The sequence below is a fragment of the Phyllostomus discolor genome, chromosome 2 (genome assembly GCF_004126475.2).
Source record: "Phyllostomus discolor isolate MPI-MPIP mPhyDis1 chromosome 2, mPhyDis1.pri.v3, whole genome shotgun sequence".
NCBI classification, from domain to species: domain Eukaryota; kingdom Metazoa; phylum Chordata; class Mammalia; order Chiroptera; family Phyllostomidae; genus Phyllostomus; species Phyllostomus discolor.
In genome coordinates, this window is record NC_040904.2 from 80,249,150 (window position 1) to 80,268,250 (window position 19,101).

Here is a 19,101-nt window from a genome sequence, read left to right on the forward strand (position 1 = left end):
CTAAGTCCGTGTCTATCTAGATGTTTTTAATTCTTTTATTTATGCTACTGGGTTAAAAGTGTAACTCTAGAAAGCAGTATCAATATCCATATGCAAAGTAATACTCTGGAATATAATAACTGGTTTTATTTCTAAATATAAATAAAAATTGAATTAAAAATTAAAATGAAAGATTTTTTTCCTGAAAGTTTAGACCTAAAATATGGGTGTACATTGTACACGACAAAATACAGTATGTATGGGCCCCAACTGGGGATCAAACCCACAACCTTTTTGGGGTGCAGAACAATACTCCAACCAGCTGAGCCACCTGGCCAGGGCGAAACAATGGCACTTTGAAAGCAAGTCTGAATTCACTTGCTGTAGCGTTGGGAAGGAGCGGGGAGGAGGTGTTGTACTGCTGTGGAGTGGTCAGGTTGTGGCAGGTGGTGGTAGGCTAGGGACAGACAACTCCACTCTGAAGCCTAGAATTTAAATTTGAATCACTAAACCAACAGCCAATATTATAAATGCCAATAAGAAAAATGCTGATCTTCCTACTTACACAAGATCAACTTCCTATTTTCAATTGTGAAAAATTGTTACAGAGATTGAATTACAGATAACAGCAGTAGATTTGAGTGATTTTATTTACCTTTTTTTCATCAGAGAAAGAAATACTATTGGTCTTGATGTTACTTAATCTTATTAAACTACCATATCTAATGGTGAAACATTTCTATTCTTTTTAAATGTCTCATATTTGCCATAATTCCATCAACACCTTAGCTTTCACAGAAATTCTAACCTGTAGTCTAGGCTGGTATGGCTCAGTGAACTGAGCATGGGCCTGCAAACCAAAGGGTCACCAGTTCAATTCCCAGTCAGGGCACATGCCTGGGTTGCCTGACAAGTCTCCAGTAGAGGGTGTGCAAGAGACAACCACACATTGATGTTTCTCTCCTTCTCTTTCTTTAAAAAAAAAAAAAGAATTCTAACCTGTGGGTGTGAGCAGTGGAACAACAGCACACACACTTGTCCTGAAGCCTCCATTGGGCTTATTCTATTGACTCCCCATTTCCAAATGCTCGGTGGAATTCTGTCTCTAAATCTGGTATTAGTTCCACTATGATCTGTATTCATCAGTGTTTCCCTGTTGCTCCAGGGGTGTGATGCCTATAAGAATAATCATAAGGCAAGTGTCGCTGTATGTCAGACAAGTGTTTAAACAACCTGTTGTGTTCAAACAGTGGTTTGTGTCCAGGCTCAGGTTTGCTTCCTAATGAATCCAAGACCTTGCTTACTGGCTTCTGTAGGTTATTTCCCCCAAAACACAGGTAAATCACATATATGTAAATAGGCCAGTTCTAGTCAGGTTTTGTTGCCAAATGAGTTTCAAAAAAAACTTTCAGTTTCCAAACGTTGTGGACTTTAGAGCTATGGATAAGGAACCATGGATCCACAGTTGCAGAAGGTCAGTGAAGTGGGAGCCCAATCACAGTGGATAAAGAAGATATAATTGAGAGACAGACAGATTTGTGATTAAAGAAACCACGACAAGAGAGGGATGGTATGGGAAAGAAGCCACATCAAGGGAATGATACTTTTTTTTTTTAAAAGATATCAGGGCATTTGAGCTGTTTTATAGGTGGAGGGGAAGAAACTTGTGGATAAATGGAAATATGGACTAGTGGAGAAAATCATAAGATAACAGAAATAATAGAAAGTACAAGGTCCCAGAAGAGATGAGAGAGAGGGTGGTCCGAGAGCCCAGGTTAAGCTCAGAAAGTGGCCTCCGAAAGGGCGGGAGACCAGCTTCCTCTCTGACTGGACCTAAGGGTACAGGGTTAGAATCAAGGAATAGGGTACTGGAGGTGAAAAGTGTGTATAGTCTACACATATTACTTTGCCAAAGAATCTGTCTCTTTGTAGACTTTTGCAGGGGTAAACCTTATTGCAGACTTCATCTTTTACCATCTTTGTCGGGGGATAACACGTTGATTCTCTCATCAAGCAAAATATTCACACTCATTCATTTTCAGTTGTCCACATTAGACATTTTCACTCATAATTGTCTTGTGTTGAGCTTTTCTTCGGAGTAATGCCCTTTATTCAAAAAGATAGTTAATTTCATTGATTGGTTTGTTAATATACATGGTAAGCTGGTTAATATAATTGAGTCTAAAATATAATAATGGTAAATACTTACAAGGAAACCAAAAGGGCCTTCGCACTAAAACTGTCATTTATATTGTTTCCTCCAGCACGGAAGATACAGGTTTTAGGAATCATGCTCTCATTTAATACACACAGGCATGCCACATACAGAGAAAAAGAAAAAACCTCACATTTCTTGGAACTGCAGTTGACCAAGCAAGAGAATGATTCATTACCCTTTCCTGTGAATATGTCCTTTTTTTCTTTCCACTGATTTTAGCTGCTTTAGAAAGCCTGCTATTGCAGTTTATTAAATCATCACTTTGTGGTTAAAAAGTGCCAGTTGCAGCAGCAGGAATCCACATTACCCCAGTCTGAATTCCTCAGTCCGCTAACACAGGCAGCGAGTAATGTATTTACAGGATGGTGGGTTTATCGGTTGCACATTTCTTCTCTTTCTCCTTTCCTTGCTCCTGCCTCCTCTATGTGTAGTCTAGCACTGTAACCAGTTAGGTTGTTTATGAACTACTGGTGCTTCATGTGGCCGTGACCTTCCCAGAGCCAAATCAAAGTGCACTGTCCACCCTCCTGATAAACAATTAGTTTGATTTAAAACTGGAAATTCCTCATATTTTACTATTTGAATTCCCCCAAATACTACACACCAAAGATGAAATATTCACTGTTGTGATGGGTTTTCTCTAATGTTGTCGACCACTGATCTTTTTGAAGTTACCTTTTTCCTTTAAAAGAAAAGTCCAAATTTTTAAGTTCCCCTGGAACCTTTTACCTCGTAGAAGTTCTAATTGAGTCACATTTCTTTTCAATGTACCAAATTCCATGACTGCAATTTCACTGGTACTTAGTGGCCTACACTAAGAACAGATGTGATATGTACCTTTAATATGATCCCCAAAAGCAATAAAATGAGAATGTCTGTTTTATATAACCTATATTTATACTAATGGTAAAGTGGTGGTTGGCCACCTGATGCAAAAGTTTGTTTTTTTTTTATCTTTCTCTGAGGCATAGTTCTATCCTGAATTCTAATTATTTTTCCCAAGCTTCATGTAAAATGCAAGAAATTCACACTGCCTACCAAAGGGATTTATGAAATGTTCAGAGTGGTAGGAACACCTTTCTGTGAGAAAGTAGGGCTGAGAAGGACCTCCCTGTGGGGAAACTGAGTCAAAGAAGCACATTGTCTTGTTCTTGGAAGAAGACTTTGCCACAGAAACCTGGTACTAACCATAGGCAAATCACCTTGATATTTGCCCCAAGGTATCAAATTCTCAGCTTGCTGTTTTATTTTGCCAAAGTAGAACTGGACACAGGCATTAAAAATATACTGGACTTCAGGGACTGAAAATGAATAGGCTTATTGTTCAGCTGACATTTTGTTCTTTGTTTTCATATTCTCACATGTCAGGAGGCCCTGACACCTAAATATGAGAAGCCACATCACTAAGAATGACAAAAATGGCAACATTTGTCTAGGATTTACTCTGTAACAAACACTCCAACTTTTCCTGTGGTATCTTCTACTAAGCAGCTGATTTCTTTTGCTCTGTTTTCTCCCCATATTAACTGTTAGTGTCTTTTAGAATAAAACTCTGTCCTTGTCTTTCTTGGTACTTTCATCAATTTGTAGGCCCATTTGCATGCTTTATCTAAGATAACGTATGTTCTATTGCTATCAGTGGAATTTTAGCACGAGTATCAAATAGCACCTAACCACTTCAGACAAAATCTGACTTTCTATTTTAAAGTCAACTTGAGGGAGACCTACCTTCTGTTTAATTACATTAGTAATTTCCTCCTCCCCACCACCCCACAATGAGGGAGCCTTCACAATGAACTGTGACCAATGCTGTTTTACTCCCACTAGAATCTTCCCTAGACACAAACATTTTTCCCTTTTGAAAAGAACAGTGTCTTCTCGGCTTTGCTCTTTAGCCACTCACTGTGAAAGTACCTTTGCTTCATTCTTGCTTTCCAGGATTGTGTATCTGTGGACTGCTTCACTCAGGTGTGACTTTGAGAGTACATACATAACGTTTCCTCACCTTTCCTTCCAGTTCCAGAGGTGCTCCTTCCCCGTAAACCAGACCACCAAGTCTCTCAGAGCGAACCTGGTAAATCAACTACTTTATTTTCCCAATTAGGAAGTGTATTTTTCAAAAAATATTCTTGAAGTGAATAATTTTTTTAATGATTGTGATGTAGAAGTTTGAAGAAAATTATGGATATAAAGTGTACATTTCTTTTGGGGAAGTTTCAATCATATAATCTGTTTTAATTTTTCCCCTGGTTAACAGTAGGAATAATGGATGATTACTTTACTTTTTCCTGAAGTGTTTTCATTGAATGGGAGATCATGCTAAAATTATAAGAGATCATTGTTAACTAAGCCAACCACTTTTACCTTCTTTCAAAATGTAAATATTGTTGTGTTCCAACTGTAGGTATAATTTTAAGTAAAACATGGAAGAGCCTACTCAAAAATTTCATTAAAGTGACAGTGAATGCAAACTTTAATATTTTAACTAAACTAAGTTTCCTGAGTGGCATCTAATATATAGAGTTTTCTGATATTTATTATGATTCTTAGAAAATGCTTAAAGGTTCAAATGAATGCATGTAGAAACACAAACTATTTTTACTTCACCAGGTAGTAATTCTCACGAATATGTTTCTTTGGTTTGCTTTTGGCCTAGTTCTGCAGCCTGTTACCTTTAGAATTGATCTACCAGAGGCAACAATAGGTAATGGTTTTTCCATGTTGACCAGCTCTACTTGTTTCCTTTGCCACCATCAGGATTACAGGCCTTTCTCAAACAATCATATCGAATGTCATCTCTTCTAAAACCATTCCATCACTTCATTCTCATTTTTACTCTTTCCCAAGTAGGAGGGTAATGGTGTCACTGTTGTAAAAGCTTTTCTCTGAAGATCAGCTTAAGACACTCATCACCAAGCCCATCCTCACCTACCTCATTTATCTGTGTTCAAGATGATTCCACCTTCCTCATATCCATCCAGTCAACATTTTCTGCTGGTCTAATTGTTCTCAGCTGTACTGTTATCATATACTAGCAAGCTGTAAAAGGTACTGTCAAGTCATTATCATTCATATTGGTCAAAATACTGAAATTTGACAATGGTTTATTTTAAAAAATAAACTTGAGTCGACAGCCATACCACCCTGAATACACTTGATCTCATCTAGAAAATAAACTTGAGCAGACTTCAGGTGATCATAGCAAACACAACGATGATATTTGCATTCATTTTGTAATCCTATGTGCTGTCTTGGGTGGGAGACCTACAGCTGACAGACTCAGGACTGTGTCTGGCCCACACACCATCTTGCCAGGTATGGTCATGGAGCGTGTTGAGCATTGAATGCCATCTATTATCTATCCTAGTGGAAAAAACAGTTGAGAACCATTATTCCAATATTCCTGTCATTTTCCTGAAGGTTCTGTGCACACTTCATGTTCTTCTCCATGACTCAGTGTTTTCTAGTTTCTCTTTCCAATGAAAGAATCTCATATAATATTCTGGTCTGGTGCTTGGCTTTTGAATCGAGAGACTGAAAACTTTGGTGCTTATCTTTGCAGCTCCTTTAGAGACCCGAGGCAGCCCTTTCATTCCTATGATTTCACCAAGTCCTAGTCAAGAGGAGCTACAAAGCACTCTGGGTAAATTTTGTTTTGATATTTCAGTCCAATGGGAATCTGTCTTTTATGGATTGCCCTTAAAGAAGCCACGTGTACATTGTGTCCATGGGTTGTTTCCAAGCAATTGAGGGTCTCTTTTTGCCATTATACAAAATCTGCATTTCACTTTATTTTTTTACAGTAATTGTGTATTTGTCCTAATATTTATGGTGATTTTTAAGGTAAAATGAGAATATTACAAAGCATCTTGACAAAATTTTAAGTATCCCAAAAAGCAGAATGTTCTCAATATGTGTTAGTGCTCTGTTTTTTTTTTTTTTTTTAATTGCTTTTTCTGTATTTGAAACTGCATTGGGAAGAAAAATTGAATCTAGTATTTTTTTAGTACTTTATGGGTAGTAAGCATAATGCTCAGCAATGGGAGTTTCCAGGTAAAACTCTTTTAAAATGGGCCCTTACACTTGAGAGCTCACCATGTATCGAAGGCAGAACTTAGTGACTGTGGTGCTTCCTGAGTACCACCCAACGTGCTACATGCAATTCTTAATTTCAGCCACATAACAACTTTGTGAGGTAGGTTCTATTACTTGCTCCATTTTACAGATTAAAGAATTGAGTCATGGAGAGATTTGAAATGTGGGCCAAGTCCACAGCTAATGTCAGCATGAGATTGGAAACCACACACTCAGTTACCAGACCTTCTGGGATTCACCCCAATGTTCTACTTTATAATGAGTGTGACAGAGGAATGAGCAACATGCTGAACAAGCACAATACCTGTAGCCATCAGGGAGGGCTTCACAGAGGAGGTGACATTTACACTGGGTCTTTGAGGTGGAGTGACAGTTAAAGTTAAAGATGCAAATGTCCTTTCAGGTTAATGGCAGGTGGGAATGAGGCACAGGGCAGAGGCTGGTGGCCAAACAAATCTGATGAGCAGGCAGGTCACCTGCAGAAATGAGGATGGATTAGCCAGGACAGTTGTTAGGGAGGCCCTGGGAGAGTTTCAAGGAGTTTGTTGGGCAGGAAATCCCAGTTTGCCTGACTCTTGGCTGAGAATGAACCAGAAAAACGTCCCCAGCTTGTGAGTTTTGGCTGCTCGGCCCTGTCTGTGCCACATCACACATGGCCATATTTAAATCAGTGGCCTTATTTCTCTCCCTTAATCCCTCTTCAAAAGAACCCACTCTTTGTATATGCTGAAGTGACGTTACTGATCACATTTTAAAATAAAATTCTTTTTGGAGAATAAATTGAAAACTGAGCGAATATACACTGATTATCAAGTAGTTGTTTGTTTTAGTCTAGGCCCACAAGGTCAACATCCCCTGTGATGGTGGAGTCAAAAGTGCTTTCAAGAACCACTGCCAGATATGCTAATTATTTAACTTCTACTCCCTACTTTTTAAAAATACATCTTGGTTTATTGACACAAGAACCATCACCTGCTATTTATCTCAAGTATCTCTCTTGTAAGCCAAATCCAGATTTTAAAGTAGAGCAGGAGAAAAAGATGACAATATATTATTTGTACCAAGTATTGCCTTGGCTCCAGTATATGTCAAAGAGAACAGCATAATTTTCTGTCTCTGTGTGATGTTGTAATGAATCCAAGATACTATTAAGCATGGACCTGTTGCCATGCTTAGTTTTTATTTTGTCACAAGAAATGTACCTGTAGGTCAGTAAACATAAACTTTGTTTTTGCGTGACGAAAATAAAAGAAGATTTATTCTTACGTGGTGTAGATACCATCTATATCTGACCTGTTTCTTTTCCTGCTCACCTAAACAACTTGTCGAATTTATGTGGTATACATGATACATGAAGGCAGCTAAGAGGCATATCCAAGCATACCTACCTCCCATATCATGAAACACTGATCCTGAGCTCAAAGCTTTGGACATCCTTAAAATAATCATTAAAATAACTAGTGCAGGAAGAGGGAAAATATAATAAGTGAGAGTTATTAAAATGTACCATTATCTTTGAATTATTATGAGTACTGAGCATACTTATAAATTCAAATTACCCTTTTATTATTGCTTGGGGCAGTAAAGAATTTTTTTTGATATGTTCATAATGATAATTCTTTAAAGCAAGCTTACTGTGCTTTAATCCCCGGCAGAAATAGACCAATCCACCCAAGAACACTTCACAGCTAAGATTCCACAAACAACTGAATTGGCAAAGACAACTCAGGGTAAATACTGTTTTTCTACCTCTGGACAGTAACTCTTCTTTCTTCATTTTTAATTAGGAAATAATACAGAATGTAATTTCTCATCACAGTGAATTACTTGATGTTTTTCATTTCATAGGTGTAGCCACATATGAATATCCATATGACTATCAGTTGAATGTAGGGAAATAAGTTTTGTAGTCAGAGCTTTGCCTTTGAATGTATGGTTGACCTTGTGATGCTGATAACTAACAATGAAAACTCTCTTTTGCTATTTCTTAACTGACCTTCATTCACCTCATTTTCTACATCTGGTAAATAGGAATCTTTATTACCCTCCTCCACCTCCCTTTTATTTCCTTTTTCTTCCTGTGTCTCTCAACTTGAAGGACATACTGCTGTTGTGGCCTCAGGAAGTAAACTCACCTGCACAAACTCTGTCTCACCTGCTTGCTCTCAGAAGAATTTTTTACCCTGTCTGGGTTATAACCATTGTGGATTTCCAGTGTCTTCGTGTTTTCTTTCTTTTTTTTCTAACTGACCCCTTTTGCCCAGCTCTGCCTCTTTCACAGGGAAGGAAGCCCATAAGACCAAAGCAAACATTTTTTGAAGAGTTGGGAGACAGATGTATTCACTGTCAGTTATAATTTGAGAGTGGAGAGAATTTAGTGGAAGAAATTTGAAATTATAAGAGGAAGTGATACTAAAAGAAAACTAATTTTATGGTGTATATTTTATAGTAAATAGTGCAGTACTTATTACATAAATGTGACTGAGCACTATGACATAGGACAGTTCTTGTAAATTTTGTCACTTTTACTTGTTTGGTTTAATTTTTATTATGTTTTAAATGTTTATTTTATTATTTACTTTATTACCTTTCCAGTTATTAGCTCATCTCTATCCATAGCAGAAATCCACGTGGCCGGGGGCATTTGGAGACTATTTTGATTATTTTACTCCTTGCAGCCCTCTGATACTTTCCCCACTCAAGCAAAGTTGAACACTCCTTCCCTCTCCCTCTCCCTCTCCCTATACTGGGCAGATCATACATCATTCAAAGTGTTTCTCCCATAATCCCTGTTTGTTTAGTTTTGATGTTATCATCATACAACATTTTTAACGTTCATTTTACATAGACTTTTTAAACAGTTATGAAGTCATCTTTTAAAATTAGTTTTATATTATTGGTCATCAAAAACTACATGGAGATGATGTTTACATAATTACATTGTCACAAAGCTCCTTTGTCATCATTTTGTTTGTTCATTGGTTTGTTTTAGTTTATGATTAAAACTCTAGAGTAACTTCCTTAAGACTATGTGTTATCTGGTGATGAGCTATATGAGTAATTCATGGCCTAAATTTAAATTATATTTCAGCTCTTTTATAAAAGTTCCTTTTAGATTTAAGTAGTGATTGTGAAAAAAATTTTGAAAATTCTGATCCTGTGGCTTTGAAATAATGAATATAGTGCTGATTATTTTTGTGTTCAGTTCTGTCTCTTTTCTGAATAAAGTTTTAAAATTTATATTTTTTTCTAAAATGGGACTAGTAATAACATGATGGTTGTAGTTCTTTAAGTGAAAGCAATCTAATAGGGAAGAAATTAACATGAAAAGCTAAAATATGTTAATTTGACAGAGAATCCTATTACTGTCAAAGAAAATTAAAGAAAAGCATTGGCTGGTCATCATCACACATGGTAGGGTCTTGAGAATTTATATTTTATAACATCAGTATCTCTGTTCACTCTAGTTATTACACTTTGAAAGGCCCACACTGAATCTTCAGAGAATTGCAGTATGTGTCTGCTGTTTTTGGCTAGAAGTATGGCAAAAATCTGCTCATCAGTCTTAACATTGGAAGCTTATAAATGAGCTACATTATAATCTGTTTTGCAGGTGTATTTTTTTAATGTTAGGTAAGGCATTGATGATTTATGGTTACATAAATACCCACTCAAGGTGAGAGCAAAACCAATGTAAAGATGTAATTTGTTTACAAGTTTGCAAGAAAATATGTCTATGTCTCCATCCCTAGCTAATGTGTTACCAAGAAAGTTGGAGTTAGGAGGCAGCATGCTGTGTCGAGGGAGCTGAGGAGGGAAGGGAAGAATGGACAAATGCCAGGATGAATGCGTGCTTTAAAACCTTAGGAAGCAAGAATATTTTAGCTGAGTTTCTCATGAATTTGCCTGTTTACAGGAGTCACTCATTTTTAATTTGTTCAAAAAGGCTTCAGTAGGAGTCCTCACTGTGCCAGGTCCTGAATTACAGGAGCAGGAAGTGACAAGGTGATGCGTGGGTCCCAGAGCTGCTGGGAGTTCTCACTCCCTGCTCTCCCTCTCTTGATGGGGCAGGACACCGGAGGTTATTTTCTCTCATCGTGAGGCTGTAAACAATAGTACTGACTATTCATTTCAGGGTCCATGGGTTAATACATTTTGATAGAGATCATGTTTTTACTCTTTTCTTCTTACCTACCTCAAAATATTTTCCTTTTTTCCTTTAAAATTACTTGCCTTTTTTGGCAAAATAACATTACACAGTGACTACCTAACTGAATGATGTGGATAGATGGATAAATGAATGGATGGGCATGTAGATGGACACACGGATGATGAATGAATGGATGGATGGATGGTTGGCTGCCTTAAATGTTTACCATATTAAGCAACCATCTGGTAAAATAAATGCCCTTGAAAAACATGGACTAAATGACGACACCCTTAACACACATTAGAAATGACCTACCTCATTCTGACAATGTGTATCTTTAGTATCCACTCATGAATAGTTTCACTTGTTTTATTTTCCTTTAGCATCAATGTTGTGATGCATAATTGGAGGTTGCAGAACGTTCTTTGTGCTTTCATGCTAAGTATTCAAGTTGTCAGTCCCTAGGATTCTAAACCTCCCTGCAATGGGCTTTGGAGTGTGGGATATTAAACACAAAGTGTTTCCTGTGTTTCAGCACCACACAGATTGCACACTGCTCCTGTGAGGCCCAGAGTACCAGACAGACCACACTCCAGACCTGGTGAGTGGTTTTTCTGATAACCTAAACAACCAGCACATCTGAGAAGATATAAAATGTATTGAAACAGTCAGATGCACCAAAGGAGAGCTATATACTTGAATTGAAATAAAAGATATACAGAAATTCTGATCCTTGCAGGGAAGTAGGGAGGTAAGGCTGAATCCACAGAGCTGAAAAGATTTGACTGAAGTTTTTAAGGAGGATGAGATTCAGAGACCACTATGGACCTTCACCAATATAAATTTTAAATAGTATTTGTGTATAAATCACATATGCACACTCCTGCAGTCTTCCATGGCACTTATACAAAACATTAGCATTCTCTGTGACATATTAATTGCTTTCAAATGTTATTTATCTTTTAAAAAAAAGGTAGTCTGTTCAGCATAAAAAGCTCATATCTGAGAGAATATTTTTACTTGATTTCTTATAATGATTAAAAAGTAAACCCATCCCTGGCTGGTGTGGCTCAGTGGATTAAGCACTGGCCTGTGAACCAAAAGGTCACCGGTTCAACTCCCAGTCAGGACATGTGCCTGGGTTGCAGGCTGGGTCCCTAGTAGGGGGCACACAAGAGATAACCACACTTTAATATTCTTTCCCTCTCTTTCTCCTTCCCTTCCCCTCTGTCTAAAAATAAAATAAATACAGAGGGGAGGTGGGAGAGGGTACTGGGGGAAAGGGGGAAAGATTATCAGAAACATGTATAAAGGACATATGGACAAAGCCAAAGGTGGGTAGGATCAAGGGTGAATTGTGGGGATGGCTGGGGTGGGGGTAGTGGTGGGGGGATAATGAAGACAACTGTATTTGAACAACAATAAAAAATGTGAAAAAAAAGAAGCAGACTCATTTTACAGGTTATAAATAGCAAAAATAAAATGATAATTACACACTGGAAAATACTTTAAATTTACTAAGTTTTCCAAAGGTTCTAGTATTTCCCTTACTGGAGCTTGTTAGGGAAGAGTTAGCTAAAGGGGTTGATTTGGTCCATGTAAATCACTTCTATGCTAAAGCATAAGTTGGACCAAAGACTGGATTTTTCTGCCCACTGTGTTTATAAAAGTCTTCTTGAAGTTCTAAATGATGAATCTGGCTTATAAATTAATGTTCTTGGTTGATATCTCTCCAGGTACATGGAAGAAAAAACAAATAACTATTTCTATCCTTTGATTTATGGAAAGCCTGTAAGTTTTGGAATATCCTCCAAATCCTAAAGATAGTTAGGCACAGAAGTCTTTTATAAACAAATATATCTCCATGTGACTTTTGTATCATGATAGCTGTTGAAAGCTGGTTATATTAAATGCTTCTACAAAATAATAAATAGTAGCAATAATGGCTAACATTGACTGAGTGCTTGCCATGTGTCCTGTTAGGCAGAGTTAAGGGAGACGTGAGAAAAGCTAGAAAGCAGACTCAAAGTCAAGCAATCAGGCTCCAGTCTTGGCTCTCTTAACCACAAGTACAGTTAGTGATTACCTTAAAGAGTCTTATAAGATAGGTGACCTCTTAAAGTTGTAGTAATGCTATGGCTGTCAACAGAGCAGAAGGGAGACTCCAATGATTTTATTACAGTTCTGGGTTCAGTGATAGCTTCTGCCAGAATTATCAAGGACCATCTGTACCTAGAAATTCATTCAAAAGGACCATCAATTTATGAGTTACGAATTCAGGCCTTGACAAATAAATACACTTCAAGTTTTGGTTTTTGATTACCATAGGTAGTCCTGATTGTTCTTCATTTCCATTTTGGAATGGATCTAGTACTTATAATTGAAGCAAGATATTTCCCATTTAAAAATATAAATTCCTTTGCCAGTTATTTTTTTCCAAGTCAAGTGATCAGATCAGAGTACAGACTCATGTCTCTATTTCCAAGTTCAGGCCTATGATTTTTATACCAGAATTGTGGTTTTTATATTTTGAATACTTTTTAGTAAGACATTATTTTATTGCCTGGTTAAATGATTTACAGTTCTCTGGGAAGTTTTGTTTTCCATGGCTGCAAATTTTCACAAGAAAATGTCTGAACTATTTTCTTCTCACTCTATTATAGTTCTGAATAAGACAACTACAAGACCTGGTAGACCCAGACCCAGTGGGATGCCCAAAGGGAATGGAATGGGAACAGGTAATGATCACAAATTTATTTCCTTTTGATGTTACCAACACTATGATTTTTTCATTCAATTTTTATAATTTTGTTGAATTCTCACTTCAGCTTTTTTTTTTACCAGTATTGGAAGGTTCTTAACATAACAAATTGAAAATTGTGATGCATTCCAAATATCAAAGCTTCAAATGTCTCTGTAAATAAATCTTAAAGAAGGATTTATCATTTTTCTAAATCCAGTCCACTAAATAAGCTACCACACATAATCTTGATTCTTTAAAAGATCCTGATTATATATATAAATTATTGAATTAAAATATCAAAGTAGCTGTCTTCCTTAATTTCAAAACACTTTCCATACAAAGCCTTAGTCTTTGAGACTGAAACCATTTGGCTTTCAAGGTTATGATGCCACAAATATGATTATAACTTTTAAAAAGACCTAAATCAGTTAGAAATCTGGAATATAATGTTTAAATAAGAATAAGAATTGGCAGTTGATCACCCTCATTATAGTCATACTAATATTTCCATATCATTCAGCTTAGTGAAGCGCCACTGCCCTAACCCAGTCTCCTCTCTGGGAGTGGGAGTCACACAGATAACCAGGACAACCGTCCAATAGAAGGTCTAACACCCAGCTCACTAAGTGGGTAAATGATAGTTTCAGGGACTTAATATAGGATTGCATTATTCCCTTTTAATATTTTTTAAATAGTATAAAATTTGTGTTTGTATAAAAAAGCATAAAAATTAGAATATTATGATATTCTAATCATAGTGATATGATTAGAATGATACTTAATGATATATATTTAATCAATCCATGATGGTTTTCAAATGAGAAAAAGATGTGAATCATACCTGAAACTATTTCAGTGTGAAATCATTCAGTTTTGTTTTAGAATGCATTTTTTGTACTAGATTGTTATAATGTCTGAAGTTCTAGGAATTTGCTTCCCTTCAAACCAAGGAATGAGACACCTTCTATAAATTCCTGAGTCATAAAAAGTAAGAAAGGATTCTGGTATCTATTTGTGCTCAATTGCTCCTTTAATTTTTCCCAACTGTGGGATTAGGCAATGCATAGTTTCTCAAATTGACATAAACAATCTGGTTCTAAACAGAGCCAATATTCTTAATATTAAAGTAATTCCCTCAAGTTTATCTAAGTAAAAATAGAAGAAAGTATTTATGTCAACAAAGCAAACGAAAGAACAGGTAGCTATGATCAAACTTGAAAGCCTTCAGAAGCCTTCAATACGATCAAGCATTGATTCTCACTAGGAAAATACTAATTGTTCTTCAGAGGGAAATAGAGAGTCATTATATTTTAGTTTATCAGCAATATAAACATTTTTTCAGTGCCACTTGTAACACAAACTGATATATATTTACCCTCTTTTGTAGATGAAGTCAACTATGTAAAAATAACTCATCTAATTAGCCTTGGATGACCCTTAGTCAGGGTTTCTTCGATTTAATTAGTTGGTTGCTGGTAGAAAGGGTCTGGTGGGCACAGGTAAACAAAGCTGAGCTCACTCTTGCCCTATCTTTCCTCCATCTCCATCCCCAACAAACTGTGTTGCACCTATTCTATGTTCTAAAGTCTATTAGGATTTCCCTTCAGGGAAACACTTGCTCCCCACCTATGGGGAGTGAGGTTAACACATAGTATTCAACTGTCAGCTCCTTGGTCAGCCTCTCAGGATCTGGGTGGTACATTTCCTTGTCAACCACAATAATACATAACCAAGTGATGCTTACCACAAGAATACAAGGTTGGTTCAACAGTCAAACAAATTAGTGTAATTTACCAAATTAACAGAGCAAAGGAGAAAAATCATATGATCATCTCAATAAATACAAAAAACAACTATTAGACAAAATTCAAAATTTATTCATGATGAACTCTCAGAAAACTAGAACTAGAAAAAATTTTCTTCACAGATAAAGGGCATCTGTGGAAAACTTACAGTTAACATCATACTTAACAGTGAAAGTCGAAATATTTTTCTCCTAATATCAAGAATGCAAGCAAGGATTCCTATTTATGCCACATCTATCAAAAGTAGTAATGGAATGTGTAGCCAGTGCAACAGGGCAAGAAAAGAAGTAAGTTGTATAAAAATTGGAAATCACAGTTGACATTATTTAGCATCTTTGAAAGGAAAATTTAGTAGCTCTCAGACTATTTGCTGAGGGAATAATGTTTTGAAAAATTGATAAGAAAAAGAAAGTTTAAATATATATTTTCTCCAGGTTATAGATTTATATGAGTTTACCTTTCTTTGATTCTGCATAGTTTTGATCTGATTTGTTTACAGAAATGCAAGTATTCACATTTAGTTTATTTTCTTCTGTGGCCCACTCTCTCATTGATACTCACCTCTATCCTCCATTAAGTCTTAATGAGACAGCATTTCTGTGTCACCTAATTCCTTATCCAGTTTTTGACATGTTGCCCAGAATATTTATCTTTACTATCCATCTCACTTGCATTTTCTACAGTTTTCTGTGATGAAGTTTTCAGCCCAGATACTTTATTAAAAAAATTAGTTGATAAAGAATCATTGAGGATTTATAGGACTTGTTCTTCATGATCTTAAGTCTCTTAAGGTTGTGCTCTTGGAAGACTAAAGAAGAAAGATTCTAAAGCTTCAAAACTATCCACCTTTGATTACTTGGACCTCTGTCAAAATTTTGCAGTGATTCCATAAACCACAGAAATCTTTAAACCATCTTGAGCTGAGTGTCTTATTTCATAACATCATTACAGATATTTATCCTGCTTTATGTGGATTTCATACCTATATGCATAAATATTCTCCATTTTAAAGCTAGAAAGTACCAAGAGGTTGGGACTTCAGGTAGGCCATTGTTCCAGCATCTCTTTTTTCATGGTTTCTAGAGCTGTGTTCTAGAAACTTAGAACACAGCTTAACTGATGTGCTCTACATATTACAAGCAAGTTGAAGTCTGATTTCAGAGATGCAGCAAGCATGCACTAGATCGGAGGATCACATAACCTCAGCCCACAGGCCAAATCCAGCTCACTCTTTACTTTTGTAAATAAAGAACCCTTGATAGCTTGATTTCACAATGTGGCAGAGTTGAATAGTTGTGACACCGACCTATGGCCCACAAAACTGAAAATAGTTACTGTCTGACTCTTGACAAAAAGTTTGCTGACCCTATGCTAGACAGTCTCTCAACTTTCTCCCTGCAGAAGACAGCTGTTGAGTTGTGCAGCTATTATTTCATTTAACCAACATTTATTGAATGCCCAGTATATGCCAGGTAAAGTAATTTGAAAACCATGTTGGCATATACGGTTTGGCATATATGTTCAATATCTGGACCCCAGACTCCCTTTTCTATGTTCTAATAAGCTGTACCTCATTGCCCCCACATAGAGTGTGCTTGACATCCAGAACCCAGACTCCTGGGTTAGAAATGTGTTTGAGCTGTGGCTAAACTTCCAGTCTGCTGGCTCATCACCCCTGACTTTTTAGCTGGGTGCTAAGATTTGGGGACAAGTTTGAGGAGAGCAATTATCCATATATACTACCACATTTTGGTTATAGGAAATAAAGTCTGTGATATATTTGGAAACTGATGTCTAGTTTACTAGGTTTCTTGCAAAGTTTTTGTTACCATGGTTAAAAATACCTGAATCGTTATTCATTTTTTACAATAAATTCCTAAGAGGTGAACTATGTAAATCTAGAAATTTTTGGAGAACTCTCATTAGGCCAAAGAGCTCATGGTGAAGCTCGAGTGTTGGTGCTTCCAAATCCAACTCTGCACTTTAGAAAATATGTGGATTAATCCTGCCTGAGAGAAGAAGAATTTAGGTCACAGCCTGGGCCAGAATGGCTGATTGTGTGCCAATTCCAGAGGATGCTTTCTCTATAGTCTATCTCTTACTGGCTTCCTCCGTTCCCTCCCATTTCCTTTCAGCTACCTTAGGCCTTCACTTGCTCTCATCTGATTCAGGGAAACAGAAGTTCACTGGTCTCCAGCTCTGTGCTCACATTGCTGCCTAGCTGGCATGCAAACCACAGCTAGGTGGAGGCCAGGCCAGAACTGGACTTCACTTTCCTGTCCCCAGTTCAACATGCTGTCCCTGAGTCCTGGGGCTGCCTTTTGCAGGGTTTTACCAACATTCTCACCTACCACCAGCTTGTATCTGTTTTACAGGCTAGAAAAAACTCAGTTTGTCAGCTGACACTTTATTAATTTAGGTATTTACTTTTAAGGATCATAACAGTATGATGTTTCTGTCTCTACATATACAGAAAGTAAGAGAAAATGCCTGGCTTCTGCTGATTTCTCCCTTAATTAGAAGCCAGAGGAGTTCATGTTGATGATCTTATTCATAAAGTAATGGCTGCAGAATTTTTGGTTCCTTCCTAGATCTGCATTTTACCAGCCCATGGCTTGGTGAATCTGGTGTGTGCCTGGGGTGGGTGGGCCGCTGTCAGCCTTGTGGTGTGGCTGGATGATGCATGCCTACCAGTCATTGCACTGAGCCCTTACACAGTGGTGGCATTTTAAACCAACCAAAAGACAGAGTATAGGACTCTAGGGCTAACATTACTTAGAGTCATTTTAAGGAATAAAAGAAGGAAGAAAATGACAAGAGAGACAATACTCTGTACTAGCCCACTTAGGGCTTAAGAGATAGGCTTAAGAGCCAGACACATGTGGGTCTGAATCCCACCACCTCTAGCTGTGAGGCCGTGCTTCATCTGCTCTTGCCTTGGATTTCTTCATCGGTGGTACCTGGGTGGTGTCGCCCACACAGAAGGTTTAGAAGGATCAAATCAGGTAAAGAACATGAACGGTGCCTGAACAGTATCGAATCAAAATACTTCAAATTTTTTAAGGGTAGAAAAATTTAGGGAAAGGCTGTGAAGAAGTATACTGCAGACGCACTCAGCCTACTAGCCTTCCACGTTATAGAATACATTTTTTTTTTACCTTTGAACAATAGTGGCAAATCAAATCTCACCAAGCCAGGTTATCCCAGTGACACAGATGGAAGTATTTTCCATTTCCCTACGCTGTGCCCAGAGTAACCACCCACATGAGTCATTTCCCTGGCCCCCTTACCACTGGCAGCAGGGCAGAGGAAGGAAACTAATGATCTGTTTGTTTTCACCATGCCTGTGGGGTTAGCCACAAAATAGTCATTGACCCCAGAAACATTTCTTTTCCTACCACAAAAAGGCACCAATTAATTCATGGCTCCATATAAACATCCACCATGATTTTATATATTTCTTTTATTAAGACATCAGAGAGTATAGGTAGTAACATTAGGGTTTTTAAATTAATGGTATCATTGTAATTATAATGTTAATAATTATAACATTAATACTAATTATAAGGTTAATTTATATTATAATACTTATAGTTAATATAATTTCATAAATGAGTGGGAATGGCATCCAGTTTTTGGCAAGCAAAGCTCTTGTGGCATATTTAATTTAATGAGATATGTTTTTGGTTGTGTTTGTCATCGTTGATGTACTAACTAGTATATCAATTAAATGTTCTTATTTTTTAATGGATGAATTATTATAGAGTCCTAAAAGTATGGTTTCTTCTTTTAGGATGAACCATTATATCTAATGTGATATTTACATTTTAGATTTAAAAATACCTGTTTCTGTTCTTTCTTCTTCTTTAAAGTATATTTTATTGATTATGTTATTACAGTTTTCCCAATTTTTCCTCCTTTATTCCCCCTCCACCCTGTACCCCCCAACCCTCCAGCATTCCCCCTCCCTTAGTTCACATCCATGGGTTGTGCATAGAAGTTCTTTGAGTCCTCTGTTTCCTATGCCATTTTTTACCTCTCTCCATCTATTTAATGCCTATGAATTGTGCTGCTTCTTCCCTGTACCTTTTCCCCACTATTCCTCCCTTCC

At 37.0% G+C, this 19,101-nt stretch overlaps 1 protein-coding gene across 2 annotated transcripts in view; it reads left to right on the plus strand.

The window, feature by feature from the left end:
• The window catches only part of LOC114490991 (ABI family member 3 binding protein), a 247,096-nt gene that overhangs the window by 179,018 nt on the left and 48,977 nt on the right, over positions 1–19,101 (plus strand). Inside the window, exons 48-53 of one of the 2 annotated variants that reach the window (XM_036017995.1) lie at positions 4,215–4,271; positions 4,854–4,901; positions 5,760–5,840; positions 7,948–8,022; positions 10,978–11,043; positions 13,106–13,180. In XM_036017995.1, coding sequence (XP_035873888.1) covers positions 4,215–4,271; positions 4,854–4,901; positions 5,760–5,840; positions 7,948–8,022; positions 10,978–11,043; positions 13,106–13,180 — 402 coding nt within the window. The remainder of the gene's footprint in view (positions 1–4,214; positions 4,272–4,853; positions 4,902–5,759; positions 5,841–7,947; positions 8,023–10,977; positions 11,044–13,105; positions 13,181–19,101) is intronic. The other variant, XM_036017996.1, reaches the window with a different exon arrangement.